Consider the following 26,006-nt stretch of genomic DNA (forward strand, 5'->3'; position numbering starts at 1 on the left):
TTTTCTCAATTTAGTGATAACTGTATCTGTACCAGTCAATCTCACGGATTGTTGTGAGAATAAACATGGTTATGGTCCATATGACAATACTTGTTAAGCTTTATAAAATGGTAGTTATTTTTTCCCTTAATCTTTTTCATTTTGGGGAAACAGAATATATTATTAGTGATTAAAAGCTGTTGCCTCAAATATTTTCTGGGTAGCCGCATACAAGTGTTGTTTGATATTTTCAAAGCTTTGAGGACAAATCATGTTTTTCCCTCTACATGTTGCCATGTTTAACAACCTATGCTTTGATATTTCTTCCTCACAATAATCTTGTGAGTTGGATTATGCACAATTTTAAAGTCTATGCAGATGACTTTAGAATATTTATTTCTTTGTGAAATTTAGTATATGTGAGCAGTGAAAAAGGATGGTGTTGGTTTGTGGAGATGTAGACAAGTGACTTCTTACAAAGTTGGCCTCTGGTAGCTGCCTCGCAGAAAAGGACGTACTTTTCTACAAAAAAGAAGCTGACTTCCTGTAGCTGAATCTTAGGAAATTTTGTCTTATTAAGTGAAAATGTGTCAGAAAAATATAAATCTAGAAAAGAAGAAAGATTTAGAATGTTTTTGATTTATCCATTCATCTTAACATTTGGGGGAATTAGGCCATGGGAGACTTATGAGACTTCTCCATAGGTACTTAACTCTTTCCAAAACAAGGAAAATAAGAACAAACACTTGTATAACATTTACTATAAGCCCGATGATTCGCTCTTGAAACCCTATAAGGTAGTGTGGTACCCAGCCTGCCAAATAATGCCCAGCGATCCCCACTTCTTGGTATTCATGCTCTTCTGTAGCCCCCATATGTACTGAATAGGGTTGACATACGTAACCAATAGGATATTAAATAAATGATGATGTATGACTTCTGAGGCTTGGTCATAAAAGATATCGTGGCTTCCACTTTGTTTTCTTAGATTGCTTATTCTGTGGGTAGCTAGCCACGATGGCTTGAGGATGTTTAAGAAGCCTGTGGAGAGACCCACTGAGAACTGAGACTTCCAGCTAGCAATATCAGTGAGCCATCTTGTACTGTAACTCTGTCTGCCATCTTGACTGAGACCTCATGAAAGACCCCAAATCAGAATCCTCCAGATAAGCCACTACTGAATTCTTGCCTGCAGAAACTATGAGATAAGATGCGTATTGTTCTCATGTGTGTGTGAGGAAGATTGGCCCTGAGCTAACATCTGTTGCCAATCTTCCTCTTTTAGCTTGAGGAAGATTGTCACTGAGCTGACATCTGTGCCCATCTCCCTCTATTTTATGTGGGATGCCGCCACAGCATGGCTTGACGAACTGTGCTAGGTCCACACCCAGGATCTAAACCCATGAGTCCCGGGCTGCTGAAGTGGAGTGCACGAACTTAACCACTATGCCACTGGGCTGGCCCTTGCTTATTGTTCTTTTAAGCCCTCAGTTTTGGGGAGCTTGTTATGCAGAAATAAGTAAAAAATAAAAATTTTGATACCTGAAAGTGGGGTTCTACCATAAGAAATATTTTAAAGTAGCAGAGTGGCTTTGGAACTGAGCCTTGGGCAAATGTTGGAAGTACTTTAAGTAGGATGTTAGTGAACAGACTGTTGGTGGAAGCCTGATCACTTTTAAGGAGGCTACTGGCAAGGAATTAAAGGAGAATGAGGCAAATGCTGTTGGAAGGTGTTCCATAGCAACAGGTAACTAATATAAGAAGGTACTTCATGCCTGGTATTCACTACAGGTGAGGTGAGTTCAAGGTTATGGGATGGACCGCAGGTGTGCAACTTTTTCTCTTGTAGTTTAATCTACTTTTAATTAGTTGCTTTTTGAGCCTGAATTACTTTTCACCACATTCTTAGGAGAGACACTCATATTTGACGATAAAATACTGGCCCTTTCATAAATATCTGTTTCCTGAGAACTGGTCCTAACTGAACTAGGCTTAAGTGTCATCTCAAGTGATAAGACAAGCAGTGAAGAGTTATTGCTTATGATGGGGATGAGTAACATGAGTGCATTCCCTATCTTTTCAGGTTTAGAACTGTGTGCAAGATAATTGGCAAGTACCTCAAGTATTTACATAGCACAGAAAACCCATACGGAATAACAAGAGAGGTAGTGGAGCCCAGTGGAGCCTAGTGGAGCCTGAACTGCTGGGACTGATGTCCAGCTCTGCTGGGTCCTAGCTGTGCAGCCTTGTGCCTCTGAGTTCTGGGGCCTCGTAGGTAGGATGTTCCACCCTCTAGGTAGGATGAGGATCAAGTGAGTTAATATATGCAGAACCCTTAGGACGGTGCTGGACTTCTATTAAATACTAGGTGAGTGTTATCAGTTCTTATTACAAACAACAGAAGTTGTTATATACACTTTCAGCTAACTCTTGGAAGGCAGAATAACAGAGACCATGTCTCATAACCAGCAGCAAAATGAGAACTGGCTAATCTCGTCTTTGATTTTCGTAACCATCACTGTGCAATAAAGTATTTAATTTCATCCCTTTTAAACTTGGCATAACCAAGTATGTACATTTGAAAAAAATGCAACAAAGTAGCATTACTGGTATATGTTGTGATTTCTTTTAAAATTAGAGTTTATCTTGAAGTTTTCATTTGTAATGAGAGTAGCTTGTAATTTTTGAAAGTCTTACAGCAATGCTGTTAGGATTTATTAGAATCATTTCCATTGATGTTTTAATGCTTATTTCTTGATAATTGATGAACTACTGAATTCTTACTGTATAGTTTACATTTGCTTAAAAATTAGGCTACCTTTCCTGAGAAGAGAATTCAATTTTAAAACAGAGATATATAAGTAATAGAGATTTAAGTAACTTTTATTGCTGAAAACACTGAAATGTGCTTATTACTATTTTTTATATTTAAATATTGGCGTCCTTTTGATTTTTTCATTCATAATATTTTAAACCAAATGATGAAGTCACACTGCATGTGAGTGACTCAAGAACTCTGGAAAATTTAGCGTTGTTTCACATAAATTTGAAAAATTTACTGTGATAGTTTTCCCATCCATTTTTCTTATCTCTGTCTAATTTATATTTTGATACTATATACATTATTTTGTAAGCCTTCTTAGACTCGAGTTGGAAATCATTAAATAGTAAACAGACAGAAATGTTGGTTTTCATGGGGTTGGGTTGTATAGAAAATAATTTAGAATAATAGTTAAAATATTTTACTTTAAAACATCTCTTATATTTGTAGGCTGTATAGGGAAGGGAAATTTTTTAAAAAGAGCTTAAATTGTATGTATTTCCCAACTTAGTAAGATAAGTGGATCTAATACTGTATTTTAAAGTCAAATCAATTTTAAATATAATAATTTTATTCCATATGTTTTGAGATTAAAACTTGACAAGATTTCAGAGGTCACCATAACTGAAGCATCTGAAGATGATTATGAATATGAAGAGGTAATTTGTTCATTTTAGGTATTCTGTAAATTCATTACAGTCATTCTTGTGAAATATTCACTTTATTTTATTTTATTTTTCCTTAAGAGGTGCTAGATTTTCAAGTGAATTTAGCTAATATTAGCTGGTTAAGAGTTAAGTGTGAAAAATCTATTAAAAATTCAGATTGGTTAATACATCTGGTTCTTTTGGTTCTTCTGTTAATTGTGCCTCAGAGGCAGCTCCCTGTCACCTGCAGTGTGGATCCACCCTGCACACTGTCATCGCTGTCTAGCAGCATCCCCTGTCCTGCAGTCTGCTCTTGGCAGGGTTCCCAGCTGCCCACTGCCAAGCTGGAGCTCAGGTCCGGTGCTTCCTTTCAGCTTGACTATTCTTCTGTCTCATGTGGTTCCTGTCTCACACCTTTCCTTTAATTCCTTCCTCCAATGAGACCTAGCGTTACTTCTGAGACTTGGAGGATAGAGTCACACTTAGATGACAGCAGGTGCAGATCAAACTGTGGAAGCAAGCCTGGTCATCTGTGGCCTGGGCAAGCAAAAGACAGAACAAACGTAGAAGATAGACTTTCTTACTGCTGGTAAAATGGAGACAATGTTAATATGTACCACATGAAATTACTGAATGCGTTAGTAAGTCTAAACTCTGATCACTACATAAGAAGCTTGTGGTAAGTGTTAACTATCATTAATATCATAATGAGAGTCAATTGCATTCTTCCAAAAACTTAACATTTGGGTAGTAAGTTTTGGTTTGTTTTTAATAGAGATTTGCAGTTGCAAATAGTTATAAAAAAGTAATGATGGAGAAAATCTGGGATGAGGAGAGAATAGCGGCATTTAGATAGCCTAACATTTTTTCGGTAGAGTTGTTAGGCTACATATTCCTTTATAGATAAGAGCAGATGCTCATAAGATAATCTCGAGTTTATTAGAAGTGACACTGAGTGATGTTTACAAGGAAGTCAGAAAGCTTCCTGCTTGTTAGTTATCCATTTTTCATAGAACTTCAGAATGACATGGTGTCTTACATAAAGTATATTTCTTCGATCGTTTGTTTTGTGAGGAAAGAATTATTTCTGAAATGAAATAAGGTATTTTTATATTCCTACTCACTCTTCCTATCTTTTTTCCTTGTGATTTATTTAGATACCAGATGACAATTTTAGCATTCCAGAAGGTGAAGAAGATCTGGCAAAAGCAATTCACATGGTCCAAGAACAGGCTATAGACACTCACATTTTGGTGAGAATTTTGAACACAACTGTACCCTAAAGTTTAGCAGTGATACTTATAATGTGAAGTTTTGAAAGTCACTTAAATTTTGAGTCCTTCACTGTCCTTATTAAATGCAGCCCTATCACGTGCTCTACCTTTTTCCCTCCTGTTTATCATCAAACCTTCACTTTGAGTAGTCGTGTTTCTTCTTCTCGGCATCCTCATCATCCACATCTGATTACTCCTGCACGTCTTTGCAACGAATGACACCTGTCCTCAGAACTCTGCCTGTTTAGTCTCATTGGAGACTAAACCAAGGATTTTCAACACTCATGTACAGAATTTGGTATTGTATACAGATTCTCCAGTCTGTTTTGTAAGCATTCTGTTTTTTTTTTTTCATGGAAATATTTAGCTTACAGGGAATGCTTCACATATTATGATTTTTTTCTTATGAATGAATTTTACTAAAGAATATGGTGGAGGATGCTTTCTGATTATAATGCCACCAATTAAAAGTACGTAAAATGATGGCATTCCTATAAAATTGAAAACTCATTTAAAAATTGGCAATAATTTAATGATGATGGCAAAAATATTTTTGAAAGCGCTTTATATTTTCATACTAACACTAATTAAGAAGGATGCTTTTATTCAATGATGAAAACTTTTCTTACGGAGAAATGTGGAGGAGATTGTGATACACTTATTTAGTTTCAGATTTGACTTCCTCAGTGCGAAATAATATGGGATAGACTTCACTCCATTTTCTTTCCATATTTTCTATACTTCCTTAGTCTGGAAGTCCAGTAACTCCTTTCCAAAATATATGTCCACTCAAAATTTTAAAAAGCTCGCGAGGAGTATTTCTTGAAGCCAGAATTGGTTATATTCTGCTATAAATGGCTCAGAGTAAACTGCATTCTCTAGCGTAGCCTATGGATATAGTTCCTTCTAGGTAGACACAAAGTGAGGGCTGCTATGTGGACTTATGAGTCTGTTGGATATCTCAATGCAATGATTTATAGGAATAGTTTTAAAATGTAGCATTTTGAATGATGAGCTGTGAATCAACATAGTTGCATGATATGTGTATTTGCTGCTCATCATCTTCCCTCTTGCTTTACGTCATTAAGTAAAAAGGGGTGTAAAAAAATATTTTATGTACTGCTTATTTGTATTGGTGCTGATAAAGTAGATAAGCCTGACACAGTGCATGGCACTTAGTAGGTACTAAATGAATAGCAGTTGAGTAAGTAAATGGATAAATGAATCTCTGAGTGAAAAAATTATGACCTAAACTGTAATTCTTTTTTGTATGTGGTGTCCTGCTAGAAGGTCTTTGTAAATCCAAAGATGAATCCAAGGAAGACAGAAATACAATGCAGGACCTGTCATATCTGCTGAACCAAATATCAGTCATTCTCTTATCAATTTCTCAGAAGCTTTCTTTTATCATAACCTTGCAAGAGTTAACTTCCCAGATTTCTGGCATATTTATAGCTGGTCGATTCTTATTTAACTTCTTTTTACCTATTTTTTGAGTTCTTTGGAGGAAAATGCTATGCAGAAAATTCACAAAAATTCCCCTTAAGCTTTTAAAATGGAATAATTAAAATTATTCAATAATTTAATAATTTAAATCATTTTAAATTCAAATAATTTTAAATAATAAATAATTATATGAAATAATAACATAAAATATTATTTAAGAATTTAAGTGATAATGTGAAATAATAGTTCATCTTGATGAGGATATTAGTTATGTATTTTTAACTTGTTTTTTATTCCTATAGTATTTTATCTTCAAAAACTCGTTTTGAGTTGTGCTATGGGCTTTCTGTTTTAAAGAGTATTTATTGCTTATGAAACCAGCTCCGTTTTGTTATGACCTTATTACATCTATTTGTAAATAAGATATATTTTCTTTCGTATTAGAGGATGCAATAGTCCCCATTCAATGAGGACTTTTAAAATCTTCATTAAAGATTGCAAGTAAAAAGTCCTACTATCAGGAAAGTTGAATATAGTTGAAAAATAGTTAAAAAGTAGTTGAAGTAGTTGAAATAGTTGAAAAGTTAAAAGTTGGAAGGAATTAAGCCTTATTTGTTAAAAAATTAATGAAGACTACTTATTGAATAGTTGGCATACATTTAAATACATTCTTAGGATTTTCTTTAAACCTTGGTGATATAGATGAAAAATTTGAGAATTGATTGCATGTTTTATTTCATAAACTTGAAATTGTGTATTCGATACCATATCCGTTTCCTTAATAGGTGCAATGGTTCTGAACTCTGAGATAAAATATAGTTTCATTCCATTAAGAGGATTATAAATCTCAATGTGTAAGCAAGAACCATGGCAGTTTAAGGTGGTTGGATTTCTGTTCTGGATGTTTCAAGGAGTGTGTAACAGGTGTATTCAGGAAGAGAGAAAGGAAACATTTATTTGAGAGGGCAGGAATCTACTAGCTGTATTGCAACCGTACAAACATCCTGTAAGCAGCCTGCAGGCATCTTTAGAAACTAGAGCAGGCCCGGGCTCCCTCTCCTCCTCTTCCTCCTGTGTTCCTGATTTTCTCAACTATCGCCATCTCATCCTAAAATATCATAGTCAAGTTTATGGAACAAAATGCCAGGGTAGCATTTGTTATTATACAATGGACGTTTGCTTCGTGCCCTTACCTGACAATTACACGTAATTGTTCACCGCAAAGCAAAGACTTGAAAGCAGCTCTCCTGTGCTCTGCAGCTTTGGCATCTCCCGTGATGTTTCACTAGGGTCCTGGACATAATCTGTTAGATACTATTGTTTTTTAATGATCGTAGGAAAGAGAGTCCAAATTATTCTGCTTCAGCTTTCAAAAAATTCGTTTTAAAACTGTAGTCATTTGTCAGGAATTTTCTGTCGCCCCCTAAATTTGCTTCAGCTCACTATTTTGAATGTTTTAGCAGCTACTAGGAATTAACATCAGCATTAAATTGTGCATAGCACTTTTGAAAAGAACTTTTTGGGGCAACAGAGATTCTCTTTCCTTAGTGAATTTCTGTGTAAGCTTTCCGTGCATTCTGTGTAACCCACCATGTAACCATTACCAGGTCAGAAAGGAGAAATAGAGAGGAACGTCCACTGCTGCGTTTCTGGAGGTGAAAACAGATCTGTCTGAATGATCAGCAGTTTGATTAGTGTGTTCTTGCCAATGAGAAGAAAATGAAAACTCTGGAGACAAAGATGCTCTTGATATTATTAAGAATCTGCTCCTTGTTTGATTTATTTTATACACTGACTTACGTGATTTGGTAGTTTTTATGGCTCTCCTAATTTTGTATCTCACTTGGTGAAATACCTCCATTTTTGGGGTCTTAAACTTGTTTCTCAAGGGTCATATACTAAAGATTTTAGGTTTTGAGGGCCGTGAGATCTCTGTTGCAACTTCTCAACTCTCTCATGTAGTGCGAAAGCAACCATAGACAATATGTCCACAAATGGACATGGCCGTATTCTCGTAAACTTTATTTACAAGAATGTTTATCTGACCCCTGACCTAGTTGATAGACTGACTGACTTCCTTTATTAAATATACACGTAGTACTGCAAGCCCCCTCAATGGTACATAATTTCTTCCATAGCGTTTCTAAAAGTCAGTCTACCAAAAGCATTCTCTTTCTCTCTCTCTCTTTTTTTGGTGAGAACTCTTGCGATTTTTTACTCCCTTAACTTTCTATATATCATACAGCAGTGTTAGCTACACTCAAACTGGAAGTTTGTACCTTTTGACTACCTTCCTCCAATTCCCCCCACTCTCTCCCTCTGGTAATCACAAGTCTGGTGAATTCTCTGAGTTGTGTTTTTATAATGATAATTTAAAGAATTAAAAGGTCCATACTTTTTTTTTCTCTTTTTAATGTATTACACGCTAATGAAACGGCAAGCTGACTTCCATATTGTTCTTCTGACAACCCAGTCACACTCTCACCTCAGGGCCTTTGTACTTGCTATGCTGTGTCTGGAGCGTGACTACCTCCTCTTTAGACTTATGCTCAGATGCCACTTTATCAGTGAAATTTTCCTTCATCACTCTGTATACAAAGCCGCCCAGCTCCACACACAGATCTCCCCACACGTGGCTCTGCCTCGCTTCAATCCTCTGCTTTTGTTTCCCCCAAGCACTTAGTACCATCTGCCATACTATATATTTTTAATTTATTCATTTTCTGTCTCCATCCACTTGACTATTAGACTATTGACTATGAAGACTGTTTTTATCACTGCTTCATCCCTAGTGATTAAAACAGTCCCTGGAACGTAACACTCAACAAAAATAGTTTACAAAGTGAATGTGTGAATGAAAAGGCTATCTGTACCATTAAAGAAAGCTTTGATGTTTTCAAAATAAATAATTGTACATTTAAATTTCAGGAGCAGAAAACGGTTCTTCCTTCAAAGCCAGTGGTACCTGAAGTAATAGAAGACTTTCTGTGTAATTTCCTGATCAAAATGGGAATGACCAGAACTCTTGATTGCTTTCAGTCTGAATGGTAAACGATTCAGTGGATAAATAGTTCTCTAGAAATACTAACATTATTTAACATGTATATTTTTTAACCATCTTAAAAAACTTTGAAGTGACTCAGCTTATACAAAGTGGCTGAAATGGATGGAAAACTTTCGCGTCCCCACCACTAAAACCACAACATAGACACACACACACACACCCAAACACACACAAATACACACTTCAGGTTACCAATTTTAAAGAAATTTTTAAAATATTTTTCCTAAATATTCAAATGTAGGTGATTTTCAAAAATCATGAAAATGGGATGTCTCCTGGAGTTGTATAATACAAAGTTATTTTATGAAATAAAATTTTATGAAATCTTTTGCATAATTATTAAGGGTATTATTTCCTGCTTTAAGACATCCTACTAGGGCCTGCCCGGTCGCCGAGGGGTTAAGTTCACGCCCTCCGCTTCGGTGGCTGAGGGTTTCACAGGTTCAGATTCTGGGTGAAGACATGGCACCACTCATCAAGCCATGCTGAGACGGCGTCCCACATAGAGCCAGAAGGAGCTGCAACCAGAATATGCAACTATGTTCTGGGGGCTTTGGGGAGAAGAAGAATAAAGAAGATTGGCAACAGATGTTAACTCACGTGCCAATCTTTAAAAAAAACAGACATCCTACTAACAGTCCTGCTTTGCTCGTTGTACTTCTAGTGTAATGGCCTGCCTTTCTCTACTCACACAACTGATTCTTTTTCTGTAAGTATTTCTTCATTTAGAAGTAAGTGGAATTATATTTTCAAATGATACTAAACACAAGATTTTCTTGTTATAATCGAAGACTTGAATAACTTATTGGTTATGAAAGGCAGCAGGCATGCTGTCTTTATTCTTTTGCTGCAGCAGTAATGTCAACAGGCATGTTTTAGAGTCTAACATTCTTTAACAAAATATTAGTAAATAGTTGGATATGAAAATATATTTGATCTTTAAAAGCCATTGTATATCATAGAAAGAGAGAGTAATATATCTAAAGATGTTTTGAGTGTTTTGGGGCTAAATCATGATTTTAAATATAGGGACAATTTGTAACTTCTACTAATCCAACTGTGTTGTAATTCTTATTTTCTGCTTGTGTTAGTTCTCATCTCTGGAGACCATGCATATATAAGAAAATCAGTTTCATTATTTTAAATTGCATATCTAATATTAATAAATTTAATGAAGAGAACCATTTTTCATTAATATAGTTCAGGGAAAAGTGCAAGTTTGATGGTAGAAAAATAATACTATTCCTATTAAATTTGAAAATTATGTGAATGATTTTTATAAAAATGTCTCTAAGAAATAATTACAAATGTGTTAGAAAATACATTTTTGTAAAACTAGGTAAATGATTAATTCACGATACTAATGAAATGAAATGTTAATGTGGTTCAGTTCCCTTTTTTTCTTCTAAGAATATGTGTCAGGACACGTAGTACTTATGTATTTGGCCAGAAATGATTCCCTTGGAGAAATCTGGGACCAAGTGTACTTTTAGGTGCTTGTTGCCATGTTACCCTTTTAGATTTAGCGGTTTGAATTGAGGTGAAATTTCAGAAAACTATAATAGTATTAGGATTTATAGAACCCCTAAGTAAACATGCTAGCTAGCATATTACAATCATAAAGTAAACTTTGTATAACTATCTCTTTCTTATGTGGATTTAGTAATATTGAGGTTCAAATAATGAATTATCCTTATCTCCAGCTGCCAGCTTGTAATGAGATTACAGTGTAGTGAGTATTTTTATTTCCAAAATTTAAAAATGAAACATTTTTGACTTTGATCAAAAACCTTTACTATTCTGCATAGTAGGACAATAGGAATATTAAATATATATTTTTAACATTTTTTTTGTGGAGAAAAACACATAATATATCATTGCTATGAATTCATTTAATCTTACAAAAGGTGACAAAACAAGGTTTCTCCATTGTTTGTAAAAAAAAAAACAAACCACAACCCAAAAAACTTGGGCAGTAAAATTTGACTTATGTTCTTTCAATTCTCGAACAGTAATTGCAGTAAATCCTTTAAATCTGGTTCAGGAAACTAAGACTCTTCGGCCAAATCTGGCTTGCTCTCTGTTTTTGTAAATAAAATTTTATTGGGACACAGCATGACCTCTTTTAGGTATTGTCTGTGGCTGCTTTCATGCTATAATAGCAAAGTTAATTAGTCACAACAGAGACCTTATGGCCTGGAAAACTTTTTTTGCAAATTCTAAAATATTTATTTTCTGGCCATTTACAAAAAAGATATATATATATATGTGAACGTCGCAGGAAGTTTTTCTGTGACCCATAAAAGTCTGCGCTGTGGGTTTAGTCAATGATATTTTCTTGTCCATTTTAGAAACTCTGTGAACAATGACAATTTCCCGGGGGTCAAAATTAAAGAAGGGGTTAAAATGGAGAAAATATGGTAGTACGCTTTAAGTACCCTTACCTGAGCATATGTCAACCATCTCTTTCCCTCCACTGGACCGTTTTTTGCTGGCTCTTAACAAGCTCGGCGCTTACTTACCTGAAACATACATTTTGGCTCTTCTTTTATTTTCTTCTTAGTACCTCCCACTCTAACTCTTCTTTCTTTTACAGCCAAATGTTTTGAAAACAGGGTCTTTCTTTTCTTTCCTTCTTTTCTCTTTTACTTCCTATTCAATCCTTGCTTCTCTCCAGTTTGGCCTGTGTTCCTATCATTCCAGTGAAAGTTGAGTGGTAGTAAAAATGCCATCTGAGGTAATATAGCAATTATTTATAATATTTAATTACTAACTTAATTTTTCTTAATTATAGAAAAAAGTATAAATTAGTATATTTAATTTTCAAAAAAAGGTAAATATTGCTGTCTTTAGCCAATACAATTTGAAATAATATATAATTACTCAAATGTGGGGAGTGCCGTTGCAACTTTCTGGGAATGGTTAGGTTTTTTAAAAGCCAGAGCCTAGAATTAAAATTATCCTTGAAAAATCCCTTATGTTGCCCAGTGCGTGTGGGAAGTATGTGTGGTGTGGTGTATACATTACTGACTCTCAATGAATACCACACTGCTACTTTTCCTCTAGCATTTAGCTGTTTCTTCAATTGATTGGGAGTTGGCTTCTAGTTATGTGCCATGTTGTAAGAATTTTTTCCCCAGTAAAGATTAAGTTAAACACAGGCGTGTTGTGACTCTTGTATAATGTGTAAAGTCTCTTCACTCTTCCACTGTGCTACAACACGCCAATTTTGAGCTCTGTAAGTATATGTGCAGAAATTTATTTATATACTATGTTATCAAGAAGACAGCCTTGCAAGTGAATATTTAACATGAATTTTGTAACCAAAATTAACATAGTGTTTATTAAATATGAAGGATTTAAAAATATTTAAGAAGATGAAGCATTAGGCTTATCACTCAGGAATGTACTTTGTATCATTTTTGTTAGCACGGTATGTTCTCATGCATTATCTCATTTACTTCTGCCAACACCTGTATGTAGCAGGAAGCCCCTATCCTGTCTCCATCTTATGGAAGAGGAAATGGGCCTAGGGAGCTGAGGAAGTCTGCCTCAGTAAGTGGCAGCCAGTCACCGCCAGCACATGGCAGAGCCAGCCCAGGCCAGGCTGACCTCACAGACCCGTCTTCTAACCCCCGTGCTGAATTGTAGCATTATACGAGGGAATCTTGAAAAGACTATCAATAAAAGGGCCTTTCACCTTGACTGGAGACTGAAAGAACTTAGAGTATCTTGATTTCGAGTCCATATCTGTGCCTGTTTTCCATACTGGTTTGAAGAATCATGAGCCCGGTACTGAGATTATTCAACTGTATTCTGTTTTTCTGTGAAGGACTCTGTGCTTCTGCAGTGAGAAGTCACGATAGTGCTGGGGATTCCAGCATCCTCAGGTCGGGCAGAAGTTAAGGGGATTTTGTCTTTGTTGATGAAATATTTTCCTAACTCTCTCTGAAAACATCAAGGAAAAATTCTCATTTGATGCTTCTTATTATCTAGATTACCATTTTCCTCTCTTTTACATCCTATGACTTAAGTGCCATCTTGAAGGAAAAATAATCCTTCTCTTTTTTGTCCTTAAGATTGGCACCTGAGCTAACATCTGTTGCCAATCTTTTTCTTTCTTCTTCTCCCCAAAGCCCCGCAGTACATAGTTCTTTATTCAAGTTGCAAGTCCTTCTAGTTCTGCTATGTGGGACACCACCTCAGCATGGCTTGATGAGCAGTGCCATGTCTGCACCCAGGATCTGAACTGGAGAAACCCTGGGCTGCCCAAGTGGAGTGCACAAACTTAACCACTCAGCCACGGGGCCAGCCCCTAATCCTTACTCTTAATACACCATTTATATGTTTACTGAAATTCTATCATACTATTCATCATTCATGGCAGTGGGTCTTAAACTCTTTTGGTATATTGACAAATCTCATGAAAGCCTATGCCCTTTCTCCCTGAAATACATGTGTATCCTCCATTTCTATATAATTCTAAGTAGTTTATTGACCTTATGGTAAGTATGAAGATCATTGATGCAATTTTATTGGCAATAATTTCATTGGAAATTCTATTGGTAGTAAATTTTATTTCAAATTCCTAATAGTTATGACAATCTTTTTTTCATCTGAACGCCTTTCAGTCTTGTTCTGAGAGTAAGTAAGGAGCAAGAAATAAATGGCCAGGATGTTTCTTTAAAAGACACATTTACACATACTTGAAACAAAAGCAAAACATCTTATGTAGGAAAATGTAGATTTAGTGAGAAATATATTTCTAGAGTTTGTAGATTAAGATTCCTAGTTTTCTTATGGTGTTATAATAGTTTTAGTGAAGTTAAAGTCCTCTTTGATATTTTTACATGGATGGCAGAAATTTTGCATGATAAATGATTTTTGAATGTCCTAAGATATATGTGATATAGTATGTTATGTTTTGATTTGTACTTATTTTACCACATATTAATTTATTCACATAGCATTTAAAAAGACTATATTTCACTTTTTTCCTTATCAAACTAATGTTTTAGTGATTTTTTTTTCCTAATTAAATAAAACAAGTTGCCGAAATCCAATTTTATGGTCAGAAACATTTTATGGTCCAATAATTCAATCAATCCTTATGTCTTCTCTTCTGAGGTAAGTATAAATCATATTCCAAATATGTATAAAATGGTGAATTTATGATTAAATGGTTATCTATTTGCTGTTTTATAAATTATTAAAAATATTACTTAATATTGATTTGATTATCTTACCCTTCTGGCTAGTCTGCAGGGATTCTCTTACTGTTTTTAAACTATCAGATAAGATATATAACACAAAAACATATGATTATTAATGTATAATAAATTAATAAAGCTATGATTTGTAATATGAAAATGCTGATAATTAAAAATTTTAAATCTATATTTAGCTCATCTGTAGCAAGCTTTGTAGGAATTTCTTGTTAATAACTTTATTACTTGAAATATTTTTCTATGCTTAGATTGTTTATTTAGCTTTATTGATTGCTACATATAATGATTAAAATTGTAATTATTTACAAACTTGTAAATGATTCTCTGATGTTTCTTCTTATTTCACTGAGAAAATGGAAGAGAAAATCCACGACTCCTGCCTTCCTCTGTGCTGACCTGCCGCCCCTGTTCTCAGGCATTCTGCTCTCCCGTCGCCAAGGCGGAGCCATACATGCTGTCTCTCAGGCTGACCCTCCTCTTGTTTACTGGATCCCAACTTCTCTCACCTACTCAAGGACATTGCTCCTGCAATTGTCCCTTCTCTTTCCTGTGTCGTAAACTCTTTCTTTCTCTGATGGATCATTCCCATTAGCATACAGATGTGCAATAATATATCATATATTAAAAAGAAAGAAAAAAAATTACCCTGCACTCCACATCTTCTTCTAGGTTGATCTTGATTTCCTAGGCTCTTCTTTTTTTTTTTTTTTTTTGAGGAAGGTTAGCCCTGAGCTAACAGCTGCCGCCAATCCTCCTCTTTTTGCTGAGGAATCCTGGCCTTGAGTTAACATCCATGCCCGTCTTCCTCTAGTTTATGTGTGGGACGCCTGCCACAGCATGGCTTGCCAAGTGGTGCCATGTCGGTATCCGGGATCCAAACCGGGAAACCCTGGGCCGCTGAAGTGGAACGTGCGCACTTAACCGCTGCACCACCAGGCCAGCCTCTCTAGGCTCTTCTTTATAGCATAGTTCCGTGAAAGAGTTTGTTGTTACTTCATTTCCTGCTCTCTTATATCTACTCTAGTTCTGCCTTCGTCTCCATGGCTGTACTGAAACTTTTTTCAGCGATTTCATGTTGCCAAATTCAGTGTTTGATCCTCAGTACTCCTTATTCATCCTCCTTGCAGCATTTGTCACTACTGTCCATTTCTTATTTGCTTGGTCCATGAGCCACAACTGTCTCATATTCTCCCACTATTTCACTGTCCTCTGTTTCTTAGTCTCTGTTTGGTAGTGTTTCCTTTTCCCAGTCTTGAAACAGTCTTAGGTCTTCTTCACTTCTCTCTTTCCATTTACTCCCTAGCTAGCCTCATCCAATCTTGTGACTTTAAACAGCATCTATTTACTAATGATTCCCGAATTTAAATTGCACTCCCTGACTTTTTCCCTGAACTCTGGACATATATACTCAATATCCATCTTCACTTGAATGCCTGCTAGACATACTGCATTTATCATGAGTAGAAGCAATTCCTTGATTTCTCCAACCACCCAGCTCCTACTGCATTTGTCCCCATCTTAGTAAATGGCTGTCTGCTGCTCAGCCAGAAGCCTTGGAATCACCCTTCACTTCTCTTTTTTACCAAGACCTGACAGCTGATCCATAAGAGAATCCTGTTGGCTCTACCTTTACAGCTTGTCCAGAAGGGACACATTTTTCATAATCTCTACTGCTACCCACTTGCTTCAAGGACCATTCTCTCTCTCCTGGACTGCTGCAGCAGCCTCCTCACTAGACTCTCTGGTTCTACTCTTGTTCCCCTAGAGTCGGCTTCTTCAAACAGATGCCAGACTAATCCTTTTAAAACATAATCTGACCAGTGTCTCTTGTCTCTCAAAACCTTCCAATGGCTTCAGTCTGATTCAGAGTAAAATCACACTCCTCTCTAGCTCCCTGCTGCTTCCTGATCCATCTCTCACCTCTCTCCCTTGCTCACTTCCTTGGCTCAGGCTCCAGAGCCTCCAGATATACTGGCTCTTGGCTCTGTCTTGTGTGTGCCAAGCACCTCCTGGTCTCAGGGCCTTTACATGTACTTTTCTATCAGTGAAGAATGGTCCTCCCACATATCCACATGAACTTAGTCCCTCATTTCCTTCAGGTCTCTGCTCAGATACCACTTTGTCAGGCATACTTTCTCCGATCATCTTATATAAAATAGCTCAAATGCCTGTCACTGTCCACCTCAGTCTCTCCATCCCTCTTCCTTGCTTTATTTTACTTCATAGAATGTCTCCCGATCCATGCTAGAATGAAAGCTCCGTTAGATAGGGATGGAGACTGTTGTTACTTTTACTGGTGTCTAGATTAATGCCTGGAACATAGATGTTCAGTTATATTTTATGTACCATAATGATATTATACCTAGAAATTCACTAATATTTTATTTAAAAAATATATTGTTTTGACTTTTAATTTATAAAAATAATACTGCAACTAACTAAGCATTCCCTAAGACTTAGCTTTTTGAATTATACATGAATTAAGCCAACTTAGTAGAAAGACACAACATAAAGCCTTTTATTTGATTTTATCCTAGGTATGAGTTAATACAGAAAGGAATAACTGAACTTAGAGAGGTTGGGAATGTTCCAGATGTCTACACCCAGAATATGCTTTTAGAAAATGAGAACAAAAATTTGAGGAAAGACTTGAAGCACTACAAACAGGCAGCTGAGTATGTTATTTTCTAAATGGCTTTTTTTCTTTTTCTTTTGGACTAAATTAAAGAGTCAAATGAGCCTAATATGTGGATGGTGGTTAATGTACCAGAGCTTTAATTCTGAAGAACTGAATTATATTTAAATTCTAGTTGGAAAGAATGTGAGGGGCTTCACTACCAAATTAATTCAACAGATGACCAGAACTCTCACTATCGCAACTCACAACAGGAGTGGAATCCCGGGGGTTGTGTAGGAGATGGTTAATTTGTTATATAACATTCACTTCCTTATGTATTTTGATATTCTTTTAATGGTTGTGAAATCTTCCTCCGTGAGGATAAGCTAATTTCTGAAATAATAATAAAATTATAGAAAGAGAGGAAGGAAGGAGCTAGTATATTCCTAGTAGAGGAATTCAGTATTTTAAAATTCCCTGAAGGAAACCATTGTTTTGTAATTTCCTAGCATGAATTTACACATAGAGGAGAAATTTAACCGTTAGTCTCTCCATATCTTTCTTTCTTTCCAAAATTAATGGAAGACGTGCAGTTTTCAGAGAACCAGTTTGGATAAACAGTATTATTCTGGCAAAGACAAATGTGAATGCGTTGACTTGGAGTGATTCTACTCATCTAAGACAATGTTAGATGGACAGTCAGTGCTTAGATATGGGGCAGAGACACTTCATGTTTTGTTTATTAGTTTTTATTAAACATAGGTAGAGAGGGACTTTCCCTGTTAAAGAATCATATTAAAACAAAGATTAGATAAACAGAACTACCGTGTAGGGACATAATATTTTAAAGATCTTTGTAAAAAAGTTTAATGTAAAGAAATAAGACTGCGTTGAAAAATAGAGGAAACACTTAGAATAAGCTCCTACTTTGAAAAGGTGGTAGTAATGGAAGATAATTTGTATAGTCATTTATTAAGTTATTATATGCACTTATAGAAATGATTTTGCAAGTCATACACATTTCATATTATCTGTGGATGTACTATTTGGCATTTTACACTTTGGATATCAGTGTATGATCATCCACAAAATATGTTGCTGGAAGCAGCATTCTCTCTACTCTTGGTTCCATTTCTCACAAGTGGTTTGTACTCTTGGCCCTGACGCTCACTGCGGTTTCACACAGACCTACCTCATGGATGCCCTGGGAATTTGACACAGCACGTTTTTAGTGTGCTGCCAGGTGTACTGTTTCAGTTCCTGGTCTCCTTTGAATTACTGCTTGCATTAGCTAATTTTCTTTTGACTAGGTGTAGCCTCTTTATGCAATGAGTTTTACCCCAATGACATTAAATAATCATTGTTGATTACTGATTGTTTATTGAATATTATATTTAGTAACTATAATCAAAACTGTGTAAACTATTACCCATGCAAACTATTAACTTAATGTTAGAAGAAACCATGATTACAACAGATATCACTCAAATAAAATCTGTCTCGTTTGTGTTTATAAAAATTACCTTACTAAAATATAGTTTTCATTTCAATGGCTTATGGTTATCTCTCAAATATATCTCATTCAATATAATTTAAAATTTAACAAGTTAGGAAAGGAAAATATTTATTTGCTTTAATATACCTGACTTGGAAAATTTAGAGGAAAGAGGCTTGACCCTTAGTGGATGAGTAATGTTTATTTCATTGGATGCATATTAAGCACGTTGTGCTTTCACAGCACCTTTTGTGAAGTGTTTCCCTATAGCCTAATTCTGTTGGATACAGTCTGAGAAAATGGAGAATGAGGTTTTGTAAAAAATTCCCCATCCCACAACTAGAAGGACCTGCCACTAAGATATACAACTATGTACCAGGTGGTGGGGGGGAGGTTGGGAAATAAAGCAGAAAAAGAAAAAATTCCCCAAACTACATCTACATGCTATGAGTTTGCCCCAGATGGTAATGGTTCATCACACAGGGTTTTCAATTTGCCATGTGAGGATACTTTTCTAATAGGAATTCGTAATAAACATTGGTTTCTCTTTATGGAATTTAACCTAAAGTTTTCCTTTTAAGGATTAAGGCTATTTCTTAAAGCAAGATTAAGTGCAGATATTAAATACTTTTCTAATAATATTTAATATGCAAAAGAGTCAGGTTACAACTATGTTATGTACATATTGTCCTTGATTATACTGGTGGCATTTAATGATGGATCTGAAAACCTAGAGAAATCATATAGCTATAGGCTTAATATTTATCCAGGGGAGAGTTGCCAGGGAAAGAGTACTGAATTTAAAGTTCAAATATCTCGCTTCCAGTATTCTGCTACTTATTAACTCAGTTTTCTTATTGTTCAACTGGGAGTAATTATACATAATATTATTAACTCCTAGGGAGTGATGGGATAATTAAATGAGACAATCTATGTTGAAGAGCTGTGTAAATCACAGACTGCTTTGAAAATGTCAGCTATTACTATCAGTATCTCTAAAGGCTGTCATCCCTGGATATTTTTTAATCATCACATCATTAATATTTTTGAAATTCAGCAATGATGAAGCATGAAGGAAGACATGAAAGAAGAAAATATTTCATTCTAAAATATCATATGAATTGCAATAATTAAGGCAAGAAATTATCTTTTTCTCTGTTGTAACCCAGTTTGAAGGGAGATTGTTCTTATAGATGCTACAAATGTAGATTAGCTTCTAAAATATTAAGTTTGGGAAATAGCTGTTGGGAAGATTTTCTTATAGATGTTTTTAAGGTGAAAAAAGTATTATAAAAAAGATTTATAGTTACATTGAAGGTAAAGGTATATTACATGCTAGATACTAGAGAGGAATGAATGATGTGAGTAGTAGTTTGACAATCTTTCTCAGAAAAGGAGAATATAACTGTAGTTTTCTATTGAAAGGTAGATCAATTGTTATTGTAAATGCAGAGGTCTAGAATTTGAGTGACCTGTAGCACATTTGCAGAGAATTGTTGGTTGGATGGAGACTAGACAGCATCGCTTAGAGTTAAGTATCTTTCACAGTTAAGACACTATTTCGTCAACTTCCTTTTATTTGGTAGTTGACATGCCTCAATATTCGCCTCAGCCTGAGGTTCATAAAAACCGTTACAAGTTTTGTTAATTAGGGACGTGTTTGCTTGATCGTGTTTCCTATCTTGACTAACATTTTATGTCTTCTTCTCATAATGTAGACATTGCAAGTATTCTCACTAGGATGGTTTACTCCTAAAAGCAGCTTTGTACTTGCTCTTTGACATCCTGCTGGCTTTCATCCCACCTCTCCTAACCAAGTGGACCTCCTAGTTTTCATTCTTCTCCTCCTTCAGTTTCTGTGACAGCATGCTGTTCTGCCTTTCCTTCCATCTCATTGACAGGCTTCTTTTCCTCGTCTTACCTCCTTCCTGTTTACACTCTCCAAGGCTGTGCTGTCCAATGAGAATAGCCACTAACTGCATGTGGATGTTGACAGGTATAACATGTATCAGGTGGTGGTAAGTACATTGAAGAGAAAGAACATGGGTAAAGGAGACAGAGATAAATGAGGTGTTATTTTATGTAGGGTGGTGAGGGAAGTCCTCTCACGTATCTGAAGAAACTGAGGGAGAAGCCATGTGTAAACATGGGGAAAGGGAATCCCAAACTAGGGGAAGAGGAAGCACAAAGGGCTTATGGTGGGGACAGCTTGGCTTGATAGGGGAGCAGCAAGGAGACCATAGTGACTGGGACCAGGGAGAAGTGGTAGAGGCCTTCATTAGAACTTTGCTTTCTTTCCTCTGAGTGGGATTTGAGATTAATGGATGGTTTTGGGAGGTGTAATGGGAACTGGCTCCTGTGTGGAAAATGGACTGGCTAGAGAGGCATGAAGGAAACAGGGAGAACATTACATCCTGCATAACTTTCTTATATGTTGACTTAGCTGGTTACCACAGGATAATAATGAAGTCAGACAAGCTCCTCATGGGACAGTTGGGTTCTTGAAAGGACAATATCTGCTGTTATCAAACTGCATTACTAACCCCACTCAAACTTTGATTCAGAACAGAAACTGATATCAGATCAGATATTATGGCTAGAGCAGCACAAATACATGATGCTCTGTCATTTATTAGATATAAGAATATAATTATCATTCAACTTCCTCAGATATAAGTGGGATAATATTCCTATCTTGAGGGAATCATTTAAAAATGTTTAGCACAATGTCTGTCACGTGGTAAGTGCTCAATGAAGATTGTCAGTATTCAATATTACAGCACTCTTTCGTTCTTTCATAACAGTACAGTTTATGATTATTTAAATGTATATTTTATTTTCTTATTCATTTTCTCTATACTCCTGTAAACTTGCTGAAGGCAAAGATTATGCCTTTTTGCTCATCATGGTATAATGAGCATGGTACCTGGTTTACAATATGTACTCAGTGGATAGGATAGCATCATCATCATCTTCTTCATCAACATAATTATTAGTGGCAGCAGCAACACTGAATAAACAACCAAGAGTGGTATTTCTTCCATAAGGCAGGTACATAGCAATTTATTTATTTGTTTAATTTTTAATTCTGAAAAATTAACTTTTTAATTCTGAAAAAATAGCAAGCATATAGAAGGCAAACAAAATAGAATAGTGAATCTCATGGGCCTATCAGACAGTTTGAAAACTTATCAAATTTCTGCCATTCTTATTTCATTTCTACTCCCATCCATACCCTACCCCACACCCACTTATATTATTTTTTACAGTTCTTTTTTTGAGTTATAATTTCCATAAATTGAAATATACAAGTCTTAGCTATATAATTTTGACAAACAGGTAAAGTCTTGTAACCTCCGTAGCCATCTCAATATAGAATATTTCAGTCTATCCAGAAATTTCTCTCGTGTCCCATCTTAGTCTTTCCCTGCCCTGGCAATCACTGATTGGTGATTTTTTTCACCTTAGGTTAGTTTTGCCCGTTTGAGAACTTCATAAATGGAATCTATGAGTTTGGCATCTTACACTCAACATAAAGTCTGTAAAATTTATCTGTAATTTTTGTATGTATCAGTAATTTGTCCCTCTTTTGTTGCCAAGTGGTACTCTGTTGTATAGTGTATGCCACAATTTATTCATCCTTTTTCTATTAGGTTGTTTCCAGCTGTGGTTATTATGAATAATACTACTATGAACATCTGTGTACGAGTCTTTTTGTGGGAATATGTTTTCACTTTTTTTGGATAAAAACTTAGAGTGGAATTCCTGGATCAAATGGCAGAAGTATGTTTAACTTTATAAGAAACTGCCAGTCCATTTTCTAACATTCAGATTGGGTCATTTTACATTCCCAATAGTGATATATGAGAGTTCCAGTTGTTCCAATATTGTCACCAACATTGAGTATTGTTAGTTTTTTTAATTTTAGCCATTTTACTGGTTGTATAGTAGCAGCTTGTTGGTTTTGATATCCATTTTCCTGATAACTAATGATATTGAACACTTTTTTTTTGTGCTTATTGGCTGTTTATCTATCCTGCTTTCTGTATAAGTCTTTTGCCCCTTTTTGATTGGATTGTTAGTCTTATTGTTGAGTTGTAAGAGTTCCTAATATATTCTGAATACAAATCCTTTGTGAATTTGAATATTTTCTGTGAATTGTGAATATTTTCTCCCAGTTAATGACTTGCCTCTTCAGTTCCTAATGGTGTCTTAGATGAGCAGAAGTTTTAAGTTTTGATGAAGTCTAAGTTTTTTTTATAGTATTGCTTTTGACATTTTTTCTAAGATGCCATTGCCTACTCTTATGTCACAGAGATATTCTCCTATGTTTTCTTCTAAAAACCTTTAAAGATTTAGAGTTTATTTCAACCTATGATCTATCTTTAATTTTTGTATATAATTTGAGGTAGGAGCTAGAGTTTAATTTTCCTTCTGTAGGAATATCCAGTTGTTCAAGCACCATTCTTAAAAAGATTTTTTATCCTTTATTGAATTTCTTTGGCATTTTTATTTATTTATTTATTTATTTAATATTTATATTTTTCGGATGTACATCATATTTTGAATTCTGTATACATTACATCATGTTCACCACCCGAACACTAATTATAGTGCGTCCCCTCACATGTGACCCTAATCACCCCCTTTGTCCTCCCCCCTCCCCCCTTCCCCGTTGGTAACCACCAGTCCAATCTCCAATGCTATGTGTTTTTTTTTTGTCGTTTTTATCTTCTACTTATGAGTGAGATCATATGGTATTTGGCTTTCTCCCTCTGACTTATTTCACTCAGCATAATACCCTCAAGGTCCTTCCATGTTGTCACAAACGGCCGGATTTCGTCATTTCTTGTGGCTGAGTAGTATTCCATCGTGTATAAATACCACATCTTCTTTATCTATTCGTCCCTTGATGGGCACCTAGGTTGCTTCCACGTCTTGGCTATTGAGTATAATGCTGCAATGAACATAGGGGTGCAAGTATCTTTATGCCTTTGTGTTTTCAAGTTCTTTGGATAAATACCCAGCAGTGAAATAGCTGGATCATAAGGTAGACCTATCCTTAATTTTCTGAGGATACTCCAAACTGCTTTGGCATTTTTGTTGAAAATCAATTGACTTTATAATTGGGGTTTATTTCTAGACTCCATTCTGTTCCATTCTTCTATTTGTTTGTCCTTATGCTAATACCACACTCCTGATTACTGTAGCTTTAAGTAAGTTCTTAAAGTCAGCTAGTGTTAGTCCTCCAGCTTTGTTCTTCTTTTTCAAAGATGATTTGACTATTCTAGGTCCTAGTATTTCCATATAAATTTTAGAGTCACTTTGCCAGTTTCTATAGAAAGGCATGGGTGGCTTTAGGATTGAGACTGAGTTGAATCCATAACTTAATTTGGGAAGAGTATGTGTGTGTGTGATACACATATATGTACATATACATTTTTTGGGGAGGGGAAGGATTAATGTGTTCATAAGTTTTAGTCTTCTAATCTATTTATGTGGTATATCTCTCCATTTAGGTAGGTTATCTTTAATTTAATACTGTATATTTATGACAGAGTTTGAAACTTATGCTTTTTACATCTAATTATCTAATGCATATATTTTGTTGTTACATTGTGAGCTCCATTTAATAGGAACTGTGTCTTGTGCTCAACATATCCCCGGGGCCTATAACTGTGCCTGGTAAATAGAAGGGGCGTAAGTGAATGTGTGCAGTTAGCATTTTGGCTCTTTAGTTAAGCTAATAATAATTTTTAGAGTAGTTAATTGATGATTTTTGCTCCTTTCATAGCATTCCTTTGGAGTAGGCATTATTTTCCTTTCATGACAGGAATTTAAACAACTTTCTGTAAAGCCGAGTCTTGCCCCATTTGCAGTACGGTCGTCCTTTGCTGTGCTGTTACATCAAGGAAATGTGATGCAGACTAGGAAAGGTTTATTGAGAATCCTGAAGATTTGACGGAAAATAATACTGACTGGGATTACTAATTAGAAGATTAAAATGTACCATTTTCAAAATAACGAAATACTTTCTTTTACCTTTTTCCAGAAAATATAGACGTAAAGAAAACTAAAATAGCAATTAATTTTGAGGAAAAATTAGGTGCTTTACTAAGGGCTCTTAATTTCACCTACAAAATTTACTTCTGTAAAAGGTCAGAGAGTACCCAGCTTTTCCAAAGACCAATTTTATTTAATGACTTTCAGAAACAAACACTGTGGAAATAAAGATAATAATGAGGCCCATAAAACTTCATGCTTTAGTGTTTAGGTAATTGCTTGTTAAATTAAGAAGGTATTTTTTTCTGGACATGCGTATACCCCCCTTCTTTTGGTAAGAATATAATGAAACCTTTCCTCTAATCTGGTTGAATTCCATTTTGTGTATCCAACAATTAGTGCAATATTAATTTTAGTGGGTTAAACTAATTCATTTATGACCAATTGAAGATGCTGAAATAATTGGTAATTATGTTGCTGTTATCAGAAATTACTTTCATGAAAGTTTGAACATGAGAAGAATACATGACAAAGATGGCTTGCTTTGGCTCAGTAAACAAGAAAATGTTTATTATGCTTCCTTTTGGCAAATTATGATAATTTAGCCCAATAAATCCATTATTAAATGGTCACTTCAAAATACTTAGTTAAAGCTATTCAGTTAATAAAATTATGTTACTATGGGAATTCACTTAAAAATAATTTTTTAAAGCACACTGTTAAATCACATTCATATGTTGAAACTTGGACTTTTGGGGACAGTGTTTTTATAGTATGGTAATCTTAATATTTTATACTTTAATTATAGATTTTGATATGCTTATTTTCTGATATGGGAAAGTTAGTTATTCTAATATTTCATTAAGAAAAAGCAGGTATGAGGTACGTTCTTTATGTATACAAATCAAAATAGAATGTTTCACTGAATAACTCTTACTTCATTGTACTTGAAATAGAATCTCTGTATTTGATATCTATCTTAATAAAAGTTTTTTAACAACAAAGATGCTCTACTAATGTAATAAGAAAATACTATATATCTTAAAATATTAATTGCTTATATGAATACTTTAAACTTTATTTTTTAGTACAACTTTTACTTTCCTTTTATTAAACAGATAGGCAGCAGGAAAGTCATAATAGGAGAAGCATCACCATGAAATGAATTTAAATACTTTTACTGAGTAGACTTCATTTGTGCAAACAGAAAGCAAGTCCCTGAAAACCAATTTAATGGTCAGGAAAACTTTAAGGTCTAATACTTCAATCAATTCCTATGCTTTCTTTCCTGGGATAAGTACAAATAGGCCTTTATATGCATATGTAAAAAGTGAGTTGATGCAATGCTGCACATTTGTGGTTCCGCTTAAGAAGCTTTGCAGCATTATTTTTCTAAGTATTTTTTAACCTATTATGGGTTTATGTTTCAGTT

General features: G+C 35.2%; 1 protein-coding gene across 7 annotated transcripts in view; it reads left to right on the top strand.

Annotated features, from left to right (window-relative positions):
- SPAG16 (sperm associated antigen 16) overlaps window positions 1–26,006 on the top strand; it is a 1,020,255-nt gene that overhangs the window by 121,189 nt on the left and 873,060 nt on the right. For 3 of the 7 annotated variants that reach the window (XM_070618199.1, XM_070618198.1, XM_070618200.1), the window contains 3 exons: window positions 4,605–4,700; window positions 9,096–9,214; window positions 16,997–17,134. In XM_070618199.1, coding sequence (XP_070474300.1) covers window positions 4,665–4,700; window positions 9,096–9,214; window positions 16,997–17,134 — 293 coding nt within the window. In that variant the 5' untranslated portion in view covers window positions 4,605–4,664. Of the gene's footprint in view, window positions 1–3,389; window positions 3,460–4,604; window positions 4,701–9,095; window positions 9,215–16,996; window positions 17,135–26,006 lie in introns of all 7 variants that reach the window. The other 4 variants (XM_070618194.1, XM_070618195.1, XM_070618197.1 and 1 more) reach the window with 3 other exon arrangements.

Source organism: Equus przewalskii, chromosome 5, assembly GCF_037783145.1.
Source record: "Equus przewalskii isolate Varuska chromosome 5, EquPr2, whole genome shotgun sequence".
Classification (NCBI taxonomy): Eukaryota; Metazoa; Chordata; class Mammalia; order Perissodactyla; family Equidae; genus Equus; species Equus przewalskii.